General features: G+C 41.6%; 1 protein-coding gene across 5 annotated transcripts in view; it reads left to right on the top strand.

Moving 5' to 3' along the window:
• The window catches only part of ncoa1 (nuclear receptor coactivator 1), a 63,594-nt gene extending 51,803 nt beyond the window's left edge, over positions 1-11,791 (top strand). Inside the window, exons 8-21 of one of the 5 annotated variants that reach the window (XM_066677696.1) lie at positions 1,691-1,789; positions 2,464-2,604; positions 2,816-2,963; positions 4,662-5,709; positions 6,473-6,635; positions 6,965-7,141; positions 7,527-7,644; positions 8,571-8,739; positions 9,256-9,561; positions 10,057-10,155; positions 10,264-10,666; positions 10,894-11,068; positions 11,170-11,356; positions 11,448-11,791. In XM_066677696.1, coding sequence (XP_066533793.1) covers positions 1,691-1,789; positions 2,464-2,604; positions 2,816-2,963; positions 4,662-5,709; positions 6,473-6,635; positions 6,965-7,141; positions 7,527-7,644; positions 8,571-8,739; positions 9,256-9,561; positions 10,057-10,155; positions 10,264-10,666; positions 10,894-11,068; positions 11,170-11,356; positions 11,448-11,615 — 3,401 coding nt within the window. In that variant the 3' untranslated portion in view covers positions 11,616-11,791. Of the gene's footprint in view, positions 1-1,687; positions 1,790-2,463; positions 2,605-2,815; positions 2,964-4,661; positions 5,710-6,472; positions 6,636-6,964; positions 7,142-7,526; positions 7,645-8,570; positions 8,740-9,255; positions 9,562-10,056; positions 10,162-10,263; positions 10,667-10,893; positions 11,069-11,169; positions 11,357-11,447 lie in introns of all 5 variants that reach the window. The other 4 variants (XM_066677693.1, XM_066677694.1, XM_066677695.1 and 1 more) reach the window with 4 other exon arrangements.
• Positions 11,792-16,341: the final 4,550 nt, after the last annotated feature.

Below are 16,341 nucleotides of genomic sequence, written 5' to 3'. Positions count from 1 at the left end.
GATTTACGCATTTGTAAAGTATTTTGAGACTAATCTCTCTCCATAGAATAGGGCCACTCATGTTGCTGCTCTGTGCTCAGCACTGCTGAAGCTGGATTATGTATCATTTGTAGGAGGGTAGAAAACAACCTCCTTTTGCCCTCCCCCATGATTTCAGGACAGTGCTGTAAAAGCGAATTACACTCTGATACTAGGTTGAGCACAGGAGCAAAAATACCCAATCTTACTTGGTGATACTTTAAGATCCTGTTCTCTACTCCCGAACCCATACCAATAACAGGATTGATTTTGCCGTTTCACTCTAATGTGAGAGGCTGTGGCTGTAAACACGTGGTTGCGTGAGAGACATCATCCACATCGTTTCTCATATTGTATAAGGGACTGTGCCACTAGCTACGATGGTGTTTTAGGGCCGATTCAATCCAGCTCTTTTGGAGATTTAATGTAGATGCGCAAGTGGAACCCCTGCTCCAGGGTTTTGGTCCCTATTTACAGTATCATATTACCATATTCAAAAAATTATATTTTATTAATGCCAGGCAAGAGATTAAAATAATAAATACTGGTCAAACACAGTAACGTTTGTCACCCAAACAAAACAGCTTCTTCTCGTCTAGTAAGGCTAGTAATAGGACATGGGAACATAAGTAACGTCGGGTACTGATGTTAGATGGTTAGCTCCGGAACTCATGTCAAACTTATAAAATTAAACTCTTCATCTCTCCAGAGAACCAAGTTCCACTGCTCCATAGCCCAATGCTAGGGGGTACCTTTGGTGATCAGAGAGTTTGTTTCATGGATGTCTTACAAGCTGTGTGCACACATCAGAACTTTGTGGACATACACAGTCAAGGGTTTCATCTCCGTCATAGTGATAGTAGACTCTAGTTTTGCTTGAAAGCTTAAAGGCTTTTATCACCAAGAAGATGAAAGTTTTGGTTAACTTTGTAGATTGTACATACAAAAAAAAAGAATCAGTCAAAACAGTACAAAAAAGCATTAGAATGTAAAGTACATAATAGGTAATGACTTATTAACTATTAACAGGTGTGTGTGTGTGTGTGTATAGGTATATGTATACATTTCTATACACATACTCAGTCTGTCACGCACACTTTGCATGAGCTTTGAACACCACCTGCATGCACCACCATGTTACCTCATTCTCACATTAGCACATCGAGCTGCGAGTTTGTGCCAGCTCGGCTTCTCTCAGCAAACTAGGATGTGCCATGTTGTGAAATCGCAGGAATCAGCAGCCGTGAAATTGCATTACGTCCTTTTGTCGCATGTGTCTCTGCACATTTACAGTTTGCGTTGTAGAGCGAGTGTGGCGGCATATGTTCTTGGCTTCTATAAATGTCAGTGTCAGTGATACATTAGAGTGTCTTGTGATGCATTTATTTATGGACTATAAGCACTGCTGTGTCATAGCCGGAGTCAAATTAACGCTTTCATTTTACCTATTTGTTCATCCTGAATATTCTGATTGATTCTGAGGGCTATTGCTAGAAGTGAAATTACAGTTTACATACACTAAGGCTGGAAAATGTCTGCTTTAAAAGAAGGGCTTGGGAATCTTTACTTACATCATACATGAATTTGCACATACATTTGGGAAAAATTAAAACTAGCAGTGAATGATCTAGTTTAAAGTGTCTGTTTTTTCTTCTTCTCTTTCTCTCAGCAGACTTGCAGAGCTGTCTGATCTGTATAGCATGCCGTGCAGCCCGTCCTCCTCAGAGTCCCGTCAGCACGGAGTCCTTCATCACCCGGCAGGACCCCACAGGTAGCCCCTCTGCTCTATGCCTCCTGTTTGCTAATGCACGCACATTCCACATCCAGCCCAACGCAGCTTACTAATCTAACCGATTATCAGCTGATCACAGGTCAGCTTTCCCCACTCTGATCCAGAGCCCCTACAATGTGCACAAAAAGGGCTGCTTTGGTCTGAGGCCTGCACTTTGGTAGTATGAACTCTTGCTTACAACCTGAAACCTGAAGGATTAGGAGGTCTTTTGTGCTGCTCCGGTCAGGCAAGGTGAAACAAACAATCTGATGTGCGAGTTGCTCAATAAACATAGAAGCGTCACCAAGTCCCTTGTTGAATGATGGAGAAATCATGCTGGAAATTGAATCTTGCATGTGCTCCTTGCAAGCAAAGAACAAAAAAATGGGTCAAGCATTTTGGAAACACACGCAAGTACAAATTAGGGTGAAGTGTAAACATCAGTATGTTGGGCTTTGAGCTGGCTAACTAATATTCTATGCTAGGCTTGATATTACTAATAAAATAGCATGTGAACTACGAAGTCTGTCTTTATGAAGTTCATGTTCTTTGTGAGCACCCAAAATATGAAGAAGCCTGCCTTTCTCTCCAAAAAAAAAAAAAAAAATACTTTCTCGCTTTGTCCCATAACTTTCTGATGTAGACGTAACCCTGTATGTGTCTATAACCTGCAGGGAAGATCATCTCCATTGAGACAAGCACTCTGAGAGGCACCGGCCGGCCAGGCTGGGAGGACCTGGTCAGGAAGTGCATTTACGCCTTCTTCCAGCCTCAGGGCAAAGAACCCTCCCACGCCAAGAAGCTGCTTCAAGAGGGTAAGCACAACGTATTCATTTTTCTGGAGCTAATTTAATGAGAGGACATTGTATTGAGGTTGGTGTCGTTTTTCTGGAGGCTTGCTCTTTGAACAGTCGAGATTTGTTGTTGCTTGTTGATGTCACCTGCTGCCCTCTGTTGGTGTCATGTTATTGCCTTGATTATGTAATAAAGAACCAGAGAAGATAATGTGTGTTTGTGTTTGAACAGTGATGACCCATGGCACGGCCATCAGCCCTCTGTACCGTTTCACACTCAGTGATGGGACGCCCCTCAGTGCGCAGACGCGCTGCAAGTTCTGCTGCCCCCCAAACCCCGATGTACAGCCCTTCATCTTGGGCATCCACACTATCGACAGGTAAACCTACCCTCTGCACACATGCATACAAGTAGCTTTACTACTTAGTTACATAGGTAACACTGAGGATTATTACTCAAAAACATAATTACGCACAATGTTTAAAGATTTTGTCAAAAAAACGTTTTGATAAATAAATACTTTAACATTAAGTAGTTTCACAGTTCTGTCGGGCTGCTCTTTAAGTTTGTAGTTTGGAAAAAAACAAATCACAACAATTTTTTTCACCATAGCCACAATGTTGTCATTTAGTCAATAGAAACGTAATTATCTTTGAGCAAACTTTTACTCTTTATGAAGCACTGACCAACTGCACTGACCAGTTTCATTACAAAGAAAGAAAAAACAGTACTGTTTAATTAGGCATACTGCAGCACAATATGTCCAATGTTAAGTAAGATCCATTGTACTCAAATTGCATGACAGGTTTATTGGTCCAACTTATAAATCCTCAGAAGAATTACGATGCATGTTCTGTATCACAAAAAATATTACTCGCTACTAGATCCCCTTGGACCCTGTCTTTTAGAATAAATTAAGATGATTTAATATTTTTTAAATATAAAAAATAATAATAATAATAATAATTAATAAATTAAATGGCTTATTTTGCTATAAGACAAAACTAATTTAAGAAACAACAACAAAACTGTTGAAACCTGTGTTTAAAAGAGTACATTTAAATAACTCAGAATAACGTACAGCATATTTGTTAGAATTTTTTTTGTCCTCTGTTGAGGAGGAAATAGTATAAGAGTCATAAAATAAAGTAACCTATTTAAGTATAAACAGTGATGTCCTGCCTAAATGTAGTGCAAGACGTAGTTCACATGACTTTGCTTCCTAATATTTTTACCATTTTTCCCTAGAAATGTAATTGTGTGACCCACTTTCGATAAAGATCACAATTTTAAATGCCATGAATTGGAAGAAGTCCTGTGGTGTTTTCTTTTTTTCTTCATTATGTCGTTGTGTTGTTACTTTGGATGCCCTTCCAGAATATTTTGACAAGAAGTGAGACCAGCTTTTGCCGTGCAATCAACAGCACTTTATAACCAGAATCAAATAAAGTTAAATGAAAACGAGAAAGAGGCATAGCTGTGTAACATTCACCCAGCTCAGGTTTTTTTATCCACTGTGTTTCACTGTTTTGTGGCTGAATTTGCATCTGTGCACACATTTATTCCCACATATAAACCAAACTAAGTTTTGTTTCTATATTTTATCATCTTTCAGCAGAGAAATTTTACCCCTTTCCTGTTGTGTTTTTTAGTGTCTAGATTTGTGCTCAAATTTTAAAGCACCAGCTCATTTTAATCTGACATTAAGGAAAGATGTCTGTGTCTTTTAACTATTGATCATTCCCTTCATATCTACCTAGGGACCAAATCCTCTTTCGACTGAGGCTACTATGTTTCTACAGTAGCCTAGAACAGACAAACCAATCGTCGGCTCTAGAGAGTACACTTCGTTATGTAAAAGTAATTGATTTTACTTTTACAAACTGCAATAACCTTATTCCTTAATAAACTATCACTTGTTTCCTTTTAATCATGTTGACTAATTGGATATCATAATGACACAAACCTCTCACTATGATATGACATAGACACTTTCTAAACTAGTTCTAGCTTTTATTTATTTATTATTATTAATTTTGTTAATGTTGCCATTGATTTTTCATTTTCTGTGTCATAGGGAACACAACACTGCTAGCTCTCAGGAAAACACTACCCCCAGCCTTCTGTCCCCCTCTGCTCCTCCAGTGCGATCTCCAGCCCTGCAAACTTCTGGTGACCTCGGCCTGCATCTCAACAATGGGAATGGCGCCTGTCCTGTGCCAGGTCCTCCCTCCTCAACCCCGCCGGGCTACCTGACTGCCAGCCGCGCTGGGCCGCCACAGCAGGTCAGCAGCCCCTCGCCACTGGGCAGCCCCCTCACAGCCGCCACCCCTACCTCGTTCATGTCGCCGCGGCCTCCACGCGGCAGCCCAGGCCTGGCCGGTAGCCCCCGAGTTCCAGGACACCCTTTCTCACCTCCGACACCTGCGTCCGGCATCCACTCACCAGCTGGGGCCCTTGTCCGGCAACAGTCTGGTGGAGATGGTGGCAGCTTCTCTCTGCCATCACCGCTGCCCCACAGGCAGACGCCGACACCCAGCAGTTCCCCAGCTCGCCTGCCTCCGGCCAAGCCGCCTGAGCAGGGTATCGAAGACCCCAAGGGTGCTGCAGTGAACAACCCAAAACTAAATCAGCTCCTGGATAGCAGTGGCGGCAGTGGCCCTGTGGACCATGAGCCCTCTCTGGCCACGCAGAGCCGTCCTCAGCCCCCTGCACAGTGTCCAGCCTCTCACAGCACCTTAACTGAGCGTCACAAGATCTTGCACCGGCTGCTCCAAGACAGCAGCCCTGCCGATGCCACCAAGGACACAGAGATCAAGAAGGAGCCGCCAGGTAGCCCTGGCACTGGCCCCGCCTCAGCGACTGGAGCCAGCAAAGAGCCACAGGACCACCAGCTGCTGCGCTTCCTGCTGGACACGGACGAAAAGGACTTAGCCGACTTGCCGCCACCTGCTGCGCTCAGCCTGCAGACTGTCCGTGTCAAAGCCGAGAAGAAAGGGGGTGGGGAGAGTGGGCCCTGCGCAGCCACAGCACCTGCTGCCCCCATCGCTTCTCCATCGGCTCCCTCGGCTCCTCCCACCTCAGCAGTCACCTGCTCACCCAAAGCCAGCGACAGGCCCAGTCCGGTACGCACTTGAGGCCTGTTTTCATTTGTGCAGTTGAAATGACTTGTGTGTTACGTGTATAGAAATGCATAATGATGCAAATGGAAAGTTTTGGGATTTTATAATCAGTTACTTGTTCAAAACTTTTTTTTATGCATTTTATCCATCCATCAAAAAGGGATGCACATTGACTAGAAGTATAAGCAGATTCATACATTCATTTTCTGTAGTGGTGAGTCTGGAGCAATTATAAGACACAAGGCAGGAAATATATTTATTAATCGATGGTTATTGTATTCCAAATAAGAGAACAATCATAAAACAATGCTGAGTAAATGTCTGTATATTATTTATATTTCTGCAGTGGAAACCCTTTACAAATAAGGGTTGTATTTCTCTCAAATAGTACCAGGTGGTCTGTTTTTGTCTGGTTTTGTTTTCCTTTTTATTTATTTATTTTATTACATTTTTTTTGATTTTCCTCCTCTGCTCAAATTTTGTGTGTGGACATTGTTAGTATACTTTATATTGAGTGTTAGCAGGTATTCTGGTGCCTTAACTGTGGCTGAGAGCAGTTGCGGGTTGCTATTTATTGCTATTTATATGTAGCAGGCTGCCTCATTCTCTGGCCCTATTTTACAGTACAACTGCCTTAGCATTCAGTTACTATTCTCTAGTTTGAACTTTACCTCACCAGTGCCTGAAGTAACCATAGTACACTTTGATGTTGACTAATCCTTTTCTCCCCCACCCTTTGTGTGTTTGTATCTTTGTGTGTATTTAGCAGTTTCCCAGTGATTTAGACACACTGAACCAGCTGCTGCCCACTCTGAGGGGCCCTGTGGGAGGAAAGCCAGCAGAGGAGCCGGGACTGCCCCAGCCAGCGGACGACAACATTCCCATTGGTGTGAGCGTGAAATGTGAACCGCCTGGAACACCCAGCCGCTGTAAGAGCTTCCAAATATGTCAGACCATAACAAATAAACAACACACATTTACTATACTCCTAAAACGTGTTCAGAAAACCGGTCTAAACAAGTACACAGCATTTTCGTAAGGGTAAGGTCAAATGACCAGGGCATCAAATTAACAATATTTTATTTTCAATTTTGAGTATGAGCTGAATACACCTTGTGGTCTGGGATTGGCTTGATTATTAGTCGTGTTGGTCCAACTTTACGTCTTAGAGCACCAGAGAATGTTGCACATTGACACTGTTTTTAGTACGCTGACACTTCTTTTTCTATTCTCTTGTTTTGTTTGTTTTTTTGTGTAGTGTTCCCTGATGGTACAAGTCTCCAGAGCCAGTCTCCTTTTGATTTCTGTAACTCCTCTACGCCCAACCAGGCTCAGGGTCCAGGAATGGGGCAGACGGATCCCTTTCAGCCATCCAAGGAAAGCAACAGCCCTTTTGCTGATTCTACCAACCTCAACGCTTTTAACTCCAACACAGGTATTGGACCACCACTCACTTGAATGTGTCCAAGGCTGTTTCTGTGCAGGAGTTTTTGACAGATAAAAAAAGGTCATCTGTATTTGTCAACGTAATTTAGATGTTTATTCATGCAGAAGTGCATTCATCTGAATCGGTTTATGATGTTTCATGGCATGTAGAAATGTGTGCCAGATAAAACACCTCATATGTTTATTACATGTAGCATATATAAAATTTCTAGTTTTATATGTGAAAACATCTTGATAGCTGTGATCAGCTGAACTGTTCAATTGTGTATTGAGCTTATGAAGCCAAGCCCTTGTTGAAGCATTGTTTGAAGTTAATTCATATGCTGATTAATGGTGTAATTTGTATTGACTCCCAATTCTTTGTTCCAATATAGGGTTGGCCAAGCTGGAGCTGCCTGATTCGCAGCAATTTCAGCCCATGTCACTGCCTGACATGGCTTTTGATGGCACCTTGGGATCCCAGACACTTGCTCCTTTGCCCTCTCCTCAAGAGTGAGTATTTATGGGCTAAAAATTAAAGCCAAACTTAAAATATGCATGTATTGCTTTTAGGAAGGTGTTCTTAAGGTGGCAGTGCATCCATTTGGAAATGCAGTTTAGCTATGCTAACTATATTTTGTTTGTGGGAAATTCTCAAACATTGTCAAACTATTTTAAACTTAAAATTGAATGTTGAATTATCAGTTGTAATTCTAGTACCAGATTGACAACGTTTTTTTAAATAACATTTTCGCTGGTAATGTATATATTATGTACTTCTATTTTTTGAGACATTTTTTAAAAAACATGTTGCTTCTTAAACCTTCTCACATGCACACATTCTAAATTCTAAGTTTCCTTTTAATCAGATTTAATCAGTAAAATGCAAAAGTCAATTTCTATCCACAGTACAAGGTGTTTCTCTATTTATTTTATTTTGAATAAATAAAGTACTTTTCCTTACTGTTGTTGATTTTCTCGTTTCCCATGATCTAAATAATAGTTAGATTTATTTATTTATACATTTATACCTTCATTTGAGTCAAACCTCCTCATAATTTATATGTTGGAAAACATTTTTTCATTCATTCATTTATTGTCTGTAACCCTTATCCAGTTCAGGGTCACGGTGAGTCCGGAGCCTACCCGGAATCATTGGGCAAAAGGCAGGAAAACACCCTGGAGGGGGAGCCAGTCCTTCACAGGGCGACGCACACGCGCACACACACACACACACACACTCTCACTCACTCACACCTATGAACACTTTTGAGTCACCAATCCACCTAGCAATGTGTGTTTTTGGACCGTGGATATGGGGAGAACACTTTTGGAAAACAATATCTGTGAATTATGTCTTTTTTTTTTCCTCTTCCCCCATTTTAAACTGCATCCTCATAGTCTGGCACATTCTGTCCCCTCTTTTGGTCTCTGAGCAGGCAGTGTGTGCCATGTCCACTGGATGAGATGCTGTGCCCTCCCACCACTCCAGAGGGCCGTAATGACGAGAAGGCCCTGCTGGAGCAGCTGGTGTCTTTTCTGAGCGGCACAGATGAAAATGAGCTAGCTGAGCTTGACCGGGCGCTGGGTATTGACAAAATTGTTCAGGTCAGAAACCACATCCTTTGATTATTAAGCAATCCATGGTGTAGGATTGCGATCCTCAAATAATGGCTCAGTATCTAATATTGTCACTGTCAATACGCAAACATATATTTACAGAACAGTATTTAACAACTAACATATTTGTTTGAGCTTAAATACAACTGTATAATAAAAGAATTAATCCTTTAATGGGATGATCTGTATTAAAATATATATAAATATTCATGACAAATAAAAGCAACAGCTAAAGTAATGTTAACCAATTTACACTGTTATTCATTATTCTGGTATGCTAACCCTAAATTTGTCACGCCATTTGAAGCTTTAACAAACATTCAAAAAACACTTTTGATTATGATATAGTTTGTTTTTATCTTTTGGTAAATCATTTAGATTATCCTGGGTATTGTTTACATTGGGAGTTCAGTCCAGCGCGTATATGCTCAGAGAGAATTTAGCCCTAGGTCAGATGTATTTTTAGGTAACAAGTCTATGTTCTGACTGGGTTGTCTTCTCCAGAGTGGATGCCTAGATCAGATCACTCAGCGATTCCCCCCACCGCAGCCACCCGCTCCTGTACCAATGGACCCCAAGCTCCCCAGCTATCCTGCTCAGTTTCCCACTTCACCGTCCCAGTTCCCGACGGAGATGGGTGCTACGCAAGGCATGGGCTTTGGGGCGTCTCGGGTCCCCTTTCCAGGCAACATGGGCATGAACCAAATGCGGCCCAGCATGAATCGAGCCCCTGGGATGCCCAATCAACTGCGTTTGCCGCCCAACCAGCTGAGATTGCAGCTTCAGCAACGCCTGCAAGGCCCACAGCAGGTATGGCACAAACCTGGGAACCATTCCCAGCATGCCTGCTTCTGTTTTCAGCCTGCTTCATGTACTATACACATGCTACAGTCCTGATGATGCTGTTCGCCTAAGGACTGAAGACCTCGCATTCAGGACAGGATCACTCCCACAAACCCCTGTGACATCAGCTATACCGGGTGGTGCACCACTAACGCCAAGGGAATAACAACGCTGTTTAAAAAGTTCTGGTATTAAGTTAGGGTTTAATGCACATTTTATAATGAAACTATGGGTTTTTCCCCCCTGATTAGCTCAGGAATTTTAATAAAATGCCTGAACCTCAAACAAAAAATTCTCAAAAATATAAGTTGGGGGCCCATTGAATGTGGGCTTGTGCTAGTAAGCTATGGAACCTTGTCTTTTGGGGGTTAAAGCTGTGTAGTTAAAGTGTGGCAGGCAAGTGATTAGTTGCACTCATTTAGTGGCAATGTATTGCTCATATCTCTTCCCTCTCTCTGACAGCTTCAGAACAGGCTGGCAGCCATGGGCCAGTTCCCACAGGGAGGGCCTGTTGCTATGGGGATGCGTCAGGGCATTCAGCAGCCCCAAATGCCCTCTCAGGTTAGTGTGAGTAGGCCTTGAATATAAATATGTCTGCAATGGTCTTTTATGAGTGCATATTCTTTGAGTAATTACACCATTGGGTTTCTCTTTCTGTATCCTTTTCAGCCTCCACTAAACGCCCAGATGCTTGCCCAGCGCCAAAGGGAGCTCTACAGCTTCCAGCACCGACAGAGGCAGCTTCTCCAGCAGAAAGTCCTAATGATGAGGCAAGGAATTACCACGGGGCCCATGGCTGCCCAGCGAGTCCCCAAAGGCCCCCAACAGCCTCCACCACAACAGCAACAACAGCAGCAGCAGTTTGGCTATCCCCCAGGTTACAATACTGTTCCTGGAAACACCCCTACATCCCCCAGCCACTTCAGCCCCATGGGGGGACCTCTGGACCCCAAGATGTCTGCTAGAGGACCTCTGGCAAACCAAGGCATGATGGGGGCCATGCAAGGGCAGTTTGGGGCACCAGTAAACTCTTCTGTTCAGCAGGGGCTCTTTCAACAATTTGGGGGTCCAGGTACGTTTGGATGACCCAAAGGTTACAATAAACTACCTTTGATTCGAAGCTACTGATGACTACTGATTGGCAGCATTTCGTTTTTTCAATATAACCCTTCCATCGAGCAAAATAACCCTTGTTTAATTAAGCTGTCCCCTAAGCCAATGTTTTTCTCTGTGCTTGCTGCTTTTGGGCATTTTTAAGTTGTGTTATGTAGAAAGTCTGACAGTAGTTGTATCTTGAAGGCATGGTCCAGCAAGGAGACCCATCTTTCCCCCCTGAGCTCGGGCCCACCAGTCCCTTGCTGTCACCACAAAACTCTACCTCTCAGAGTCCTCTGCTTCAGCAGACCCAGCCTCCACCTGGTTATCAGTCACCTGACATGAAGAATTGGCAACAAGGTGGCATGAATAACAACAGGTATAGTGATTAAGAAGGGAATATTAGCTTACATCACAAAATCTGAAGTGGTATTCTGGCTATTTATTTATTTTTATTTTTTTGTTGTTTTTTTGTTTTAGTCTTTATAACCAGACTGGCCAGACTGCCTCGCAGAACTTTGGCCAACAGGGTGTGTACAACAACATGAGCATTACCGTATCCATGGCTGGTGGCACCGGAGCCGTGGGTTCACTACCTCCAATCGCACCACCAGGTGGCATGGGCAACAACAACCTAGGCAACGTTAGCTCTATGTGTAATGATCAGGTGAGCAGGGCACCATTTCTTGTTTCCGAACAAATCTAATGAGATTTTTTTCCCTTCTGGTTATTTTTTTCATTGTCATGTTCTTTGCCAGGTACAGCAGGTTCAAGTGTTTGCTGATGTCCAATGCACAGTAAACCTTGTGGGGAGCGACTCCTACCTGAACCAGCCCGGGCCCATGGGCCCTCAGAAGACCCAGAGCGGGGCCCCCACCTCCCAGTCGCAGCAGAAGAGCCTCCTGCAGCAGCTCCTGACTGAGTGATCATCTTGGAGACGCCTGCTAGACAACCGTCTCCAACGTGTAGAGATTTCTGTTCACAACCTTTGGTTCTATACAGTTAACATCTGCAGGGGTCGGTATCCTTGGGCCCTGGGCTAAATGGCATTTCACAGCCTATTAGACAGAATGCTCATTCTTGGTCACCTACTTTTCAAAGTCTGCTTCCTGAATGGAATATATATATATATATATATATATATATATATATATATATATATATATATATATAAAGATCACGTTCCAGAAATTTGCCAAGTCTGTAAAAGGACCTGCTGCTTCAGCTAACGTCCTGTCAGGCCATCGTCGCAGTGCTTCTTGGAGAGTGGAGTGCAGCAGCTGAGCTCGGATTGGACAGATTGGAAACTGGGGCAGGCGGTTGCCGTGGTGTTGCCATGGTAATGCTCTGGCCTTGGCCAATAGGACAACTCTTGGGAATGTTTTAGGTTTCCTTTGCATGGGAAAGCTCAGTTTCAGCTGGATCTGTGACTGATAGGCTCTCCTCAGCAGTGCCTGATGATGGGAGGAGTTTCCCAGCTCTTTTTATTTGTTTTGTCTCTCTCCTCTCAATTCCCTCTCTTTCTGTCTTTTTTTTTTTTCGTCATCAGAACAAGCATTGACAGGTTGGGAGACTGCTCTGTAGTACACTTCTGCTGCTGGCTTTCCTGGGAGAACTTATTTTGAAATCAGCAGGCGTTTTTAAAATGTCCCATACATTTTTTTTTCTTTTTCCCCCCCCTCTCTCTCCCCCCAACCTCAGCAGCTGTGAATACGAGCCACTTCGGGTTGCGTCAGCCTATCAGTGTTGTTTGCCATGTGTACTGTGCAGGTTGGTATTATGTACAGCACAAAAATGGACAAAGTTGGAACGAGTTCACACTTTCTATTTTCCTTTTTTTTTAAAAAAAAAGTAAAAGCATTGAAATTATGAGCAACTGTCAATTTGAATGCATCAACATCATGGGTTTCAAACTGGTTCTCTTCTTTTATAGCTTTGAGAATATGTAATGGTTTTTCTTTTCTTATTTTGAAGAATAATGTTTGAAATCAAGAAATCATGTGTACTAAGTAACATTGCTGAATATTACCTGAGGAGACGTTTAGCTCTCTACTTGTTTATGATGACAAGAACTTGCGCAAATTTTATTTTATTTTTTTCATTCTCTTTTGATTGATATTGGTATGCTATGTGTTTTTTGGCAACCAAGTACATGTTACAGTTCCCAGATTTTATTGTACAGAACATGATGACATGATGAAGCTTAGATGATCTAAACTGATTTTGATAATTCAGTGGAGGTATTTTTTCCCTTTCTTTCTTTCTTTCTTGCTTTCTTTTTTTTTTAAAGACAGTCTAGAAAATCCCAAGTCGCATTTCTCCGGCTCTGGAAAGGCTTTGATTCTTTCTCGCACCGTTGGCTGCGTCCTCCAGCTCTTTGACTGCTCATGTGACTACTGTTGCCCAGTCAGACACTGTTCATCAGCATTTCCCTTTTCCTAATTCGCTTCCTCTCCTGCCCCTTTTTAGACTCGTTACAGCAATGGCAGCATTCTCTTTGGAACGTCAAGAAACGTGATGGCATGCAATAATATTTCACACTGGAGTTGAAGCAGAATTCAAACTCCTTGCAGGCAGTTGGCATTTGGTTCTCAGTGATCAGATAATTTAGCCAGTGACAGGATTTTGCAGAGGTGTGTGTACACACGTACAAGGGTATATCACAAATAGTACGACATGACCTGAACGCTGTTGAAAATCATTAGGCAGTGCAGATCGTCAGAAATCGTTGCATGTGTGACTGTCTCCCCTTTGACTTTTCATCCTACGCAAAACAATGTTTTATGATTGGTGAATCACATTGTGTAGTTTCAGTGGTGTGTCTTTGTGGGTGTGCCGTGTATACAAAGATTGGCTCTTTAGCCCAATGTCGAACCAAGTTGAACCGTAGACGTGGATCTTGAGGCGTCGGGTACGGTTTGGGCGTTGGTGGACATTGAGGGCTTTCTCGAGCCACTTTTTGATATAAATCTACAAACACATTGCAAAAGACAAAATGTGTTTTACGTGAGATTACAGGGGTTGTGTGTACCCCTAACTGCTGCCCCCTCAAAAATGAAAACAGAGTAGATGACCTTCGAAAAGGAAGAAGAAGGAGCTTGACCTGTTGTTATCGTGGCAGTTACAGCTGCCATGACACAGGCATTCTTCTGTGAGTCTTTCGGTAAAAGGATTACATTTTATGCAGCAGTTAATCTGAAACCTTTGTGTTGTTTTACCCTCTTAATGAACTCCTCTTCACGTATTTTCTGACACACGTTTATGCCAAATATTACCGCACTATTTAACAGTGCCTATTAACAATGGATTTTTCTTTTAATAAACGGCTCTCAGTCAGTTCCATACCGAGGTACAATGGACATAATTTTTTGAAGCCTGGTTCAGCAACTTATCGTGTATATAACAGACAAATGTGAATATGTATCTGTTCAGAATCAACAATATGTAGTGCTCCAAGTTTGTGGTAATAACTACTTGCTTCCATTTATTTTCTCTCTTATTTTGGGATGTGTATGGCTGTCTGAAAGTGTGTATGTGTGTGATTAATACTGTATATCTGGTGTTTTAAAATGGAAACTTGTCCTGATTTTTTTTTTTTTTCTTATTTTCTTTCTTTCTTTTTAAGAAAAAATACCTGCAACTTTCCTGTGGGTGTTCAGATTGCTCTTTTTGTGAGAGAATGGTTTAGCGACTGCTGAATGTGACTTTACTGAGAGAGAAGCAGCGTGGACTGGCTTTTGTACGGGTTAATTTAAAACAGGCCATATTATTTAATTTCTCTGTTGTCAAAAGTTTAAACAGCTCTGAGGAAGTGGAACCTTGGTTTGAGGGGAGCGGTGCTCGGGTATTTCGGTGAGAATTTGCCACATGCTTTTATAATTTTTTTTTTTTCCTTTTTCTTCAAGAAATAATGACCAAAGCTTCAAAGTATTAACAAAAAGGAATCTTATCATATGCAAGGCTCATGCAATTGGATAGAATAAATGTAGCATTGTTTTCTTGTCCTCAGTAGATGTCCCATACTTTTAGTATAGTTGATAACACTACCATCCTATAATACAATTTGTGATTTTACCCATTTTTTTTCTTACCCTATTGTTGTTACACATTATCCCCTAAGATATTTAAGTGGCTTAGTGATTCTATATATTCGTGTTTTTTTTTATTTTAAACCCTGTTGCTACTCTCAACATGCAAATATCATTATGAGCAGGAAGTGTAGTCACTGTTTTCAGGAAGAGAAATGTACTACAGCTAGCTATGCACCTTAAATGAGAATCGTTTCTCCTTTCTGTTTCCAAGGTTAAAACTGACATTCGGATTTGATCTTTATTTTCAGACCGTGAATTCTATGAACACATACATGTGATGTATGTCCTATTGTTTTTCTTTCAACTCAAGGAAAAAGAATACCTAATTTGTGGTTCAGAACATAGTTTTGAGCTGCTCGAGCTAAAAAAAAAAAAAAAAAAAAAAACCAAACAAAAAAAATACATGACACTGATGCAAGTATTCTTAGATATTTGACTTTATTTAGCTGAATTCTTTATACCAAATTTGAGGTGCCTCTTGTATATATTTTCTGCATAGAGGACTGCTCCTCCTGTTTGATGAAATTTTTCTTGTTAATGGAGATTTTCTTATATCAACCTTTGTAAGACGTTTGCTGTATTTTACATGAATTTTTTACTCGACTCGAAAAAAAAATCCAGGAATTTGCAAGGAATACAATCTAGTTTTGCACTTTATATTTCAATTAAAAGGAAAAAGGCCATCACATAAATATGAAATAAAGGATTTGTGACAGAAATAAAAAACTATGACTTTAAAAGACTAGAAAAAATGTCCCCCTGAATGTATTATAGTCCAATATCCTTTTGCTTTCTGATGAAAAACATCAAAAAACAGCTTATTTCTCAGGTTCTTCAGAAAGAACTTGGAAGTAGCCCCTCATGCTTCAAGAAACTTTTGACAGAGCAGGGTAGCCTAGCTTTTTTTTGCGATGTTTGGAGCGGCTTTGTGCGCTTTTCTTGTGTCGCTGCAGCGTCTGTTTTTAAAACTATGCCTATCTTCTTCAGGTGCTCCACTTTTCCCCCCGACCTTTCCTCGTTAGCCAGCGTGCTCTCGTTTCATACCTCTTCTTCTAGTATTTCACCTTCTGAATACATTCCTCATATGATCTGCTTTGCAGTGGCTCTGTGCGCTGTGTTGTGAAACGTAGGCTTTGAGATGGCAATCCGGGCTCCACCCCAGACAGTGCCAAGCTCTAATGACCATTTATGCAAATTCCCGTACAATCCGCACTGGCATTGAACTCAACACATGGTAGAAGCTTCTAGCGAAGTAACTGCACGATTTCCTCCATATTCAGGTCACACCACTTTCTACTGTATCACTATTGTAGGCGCTACTGTTTGCCTGAGATATCTTTCGAGTATTGTAAGTGCTGCCTTATTATTATTATTTCTAATACTACTACTATTATTATAGATGTTGGTTGCGGTGGCAAAGACATTGTCTAAGAGTTGTTTGCGACTCTGCTAAAATAGCACTGGTCACTCAAAGCAAGGTTCCACTTTTCACCTGTAAAATTAATATAAATAAATATAAATATATATGAATATATACATTTTACTCATTTTGTCCAGTTTT

The sequence above is a fragment of the Hoplias malabaricus genome, chromosome 7 (assembly GCF_029633855.1).
Source record: "Hoplias malabaricus isolate fHopMal1 chromosome 7, fHopMal1.hap1, whole genome shotgun sequence".
NCBI lineage: Eukaryota > Metazoa > Chordata > Actinopteri > Characiformes > Erythrinidae > Hoplias > Hoplias malabaricus.
The sequence above is the reverse complement of the archived record's forward strand: the minus strand, read 5'-3'. Positions and strand labels throughout refer to the sequence as shown.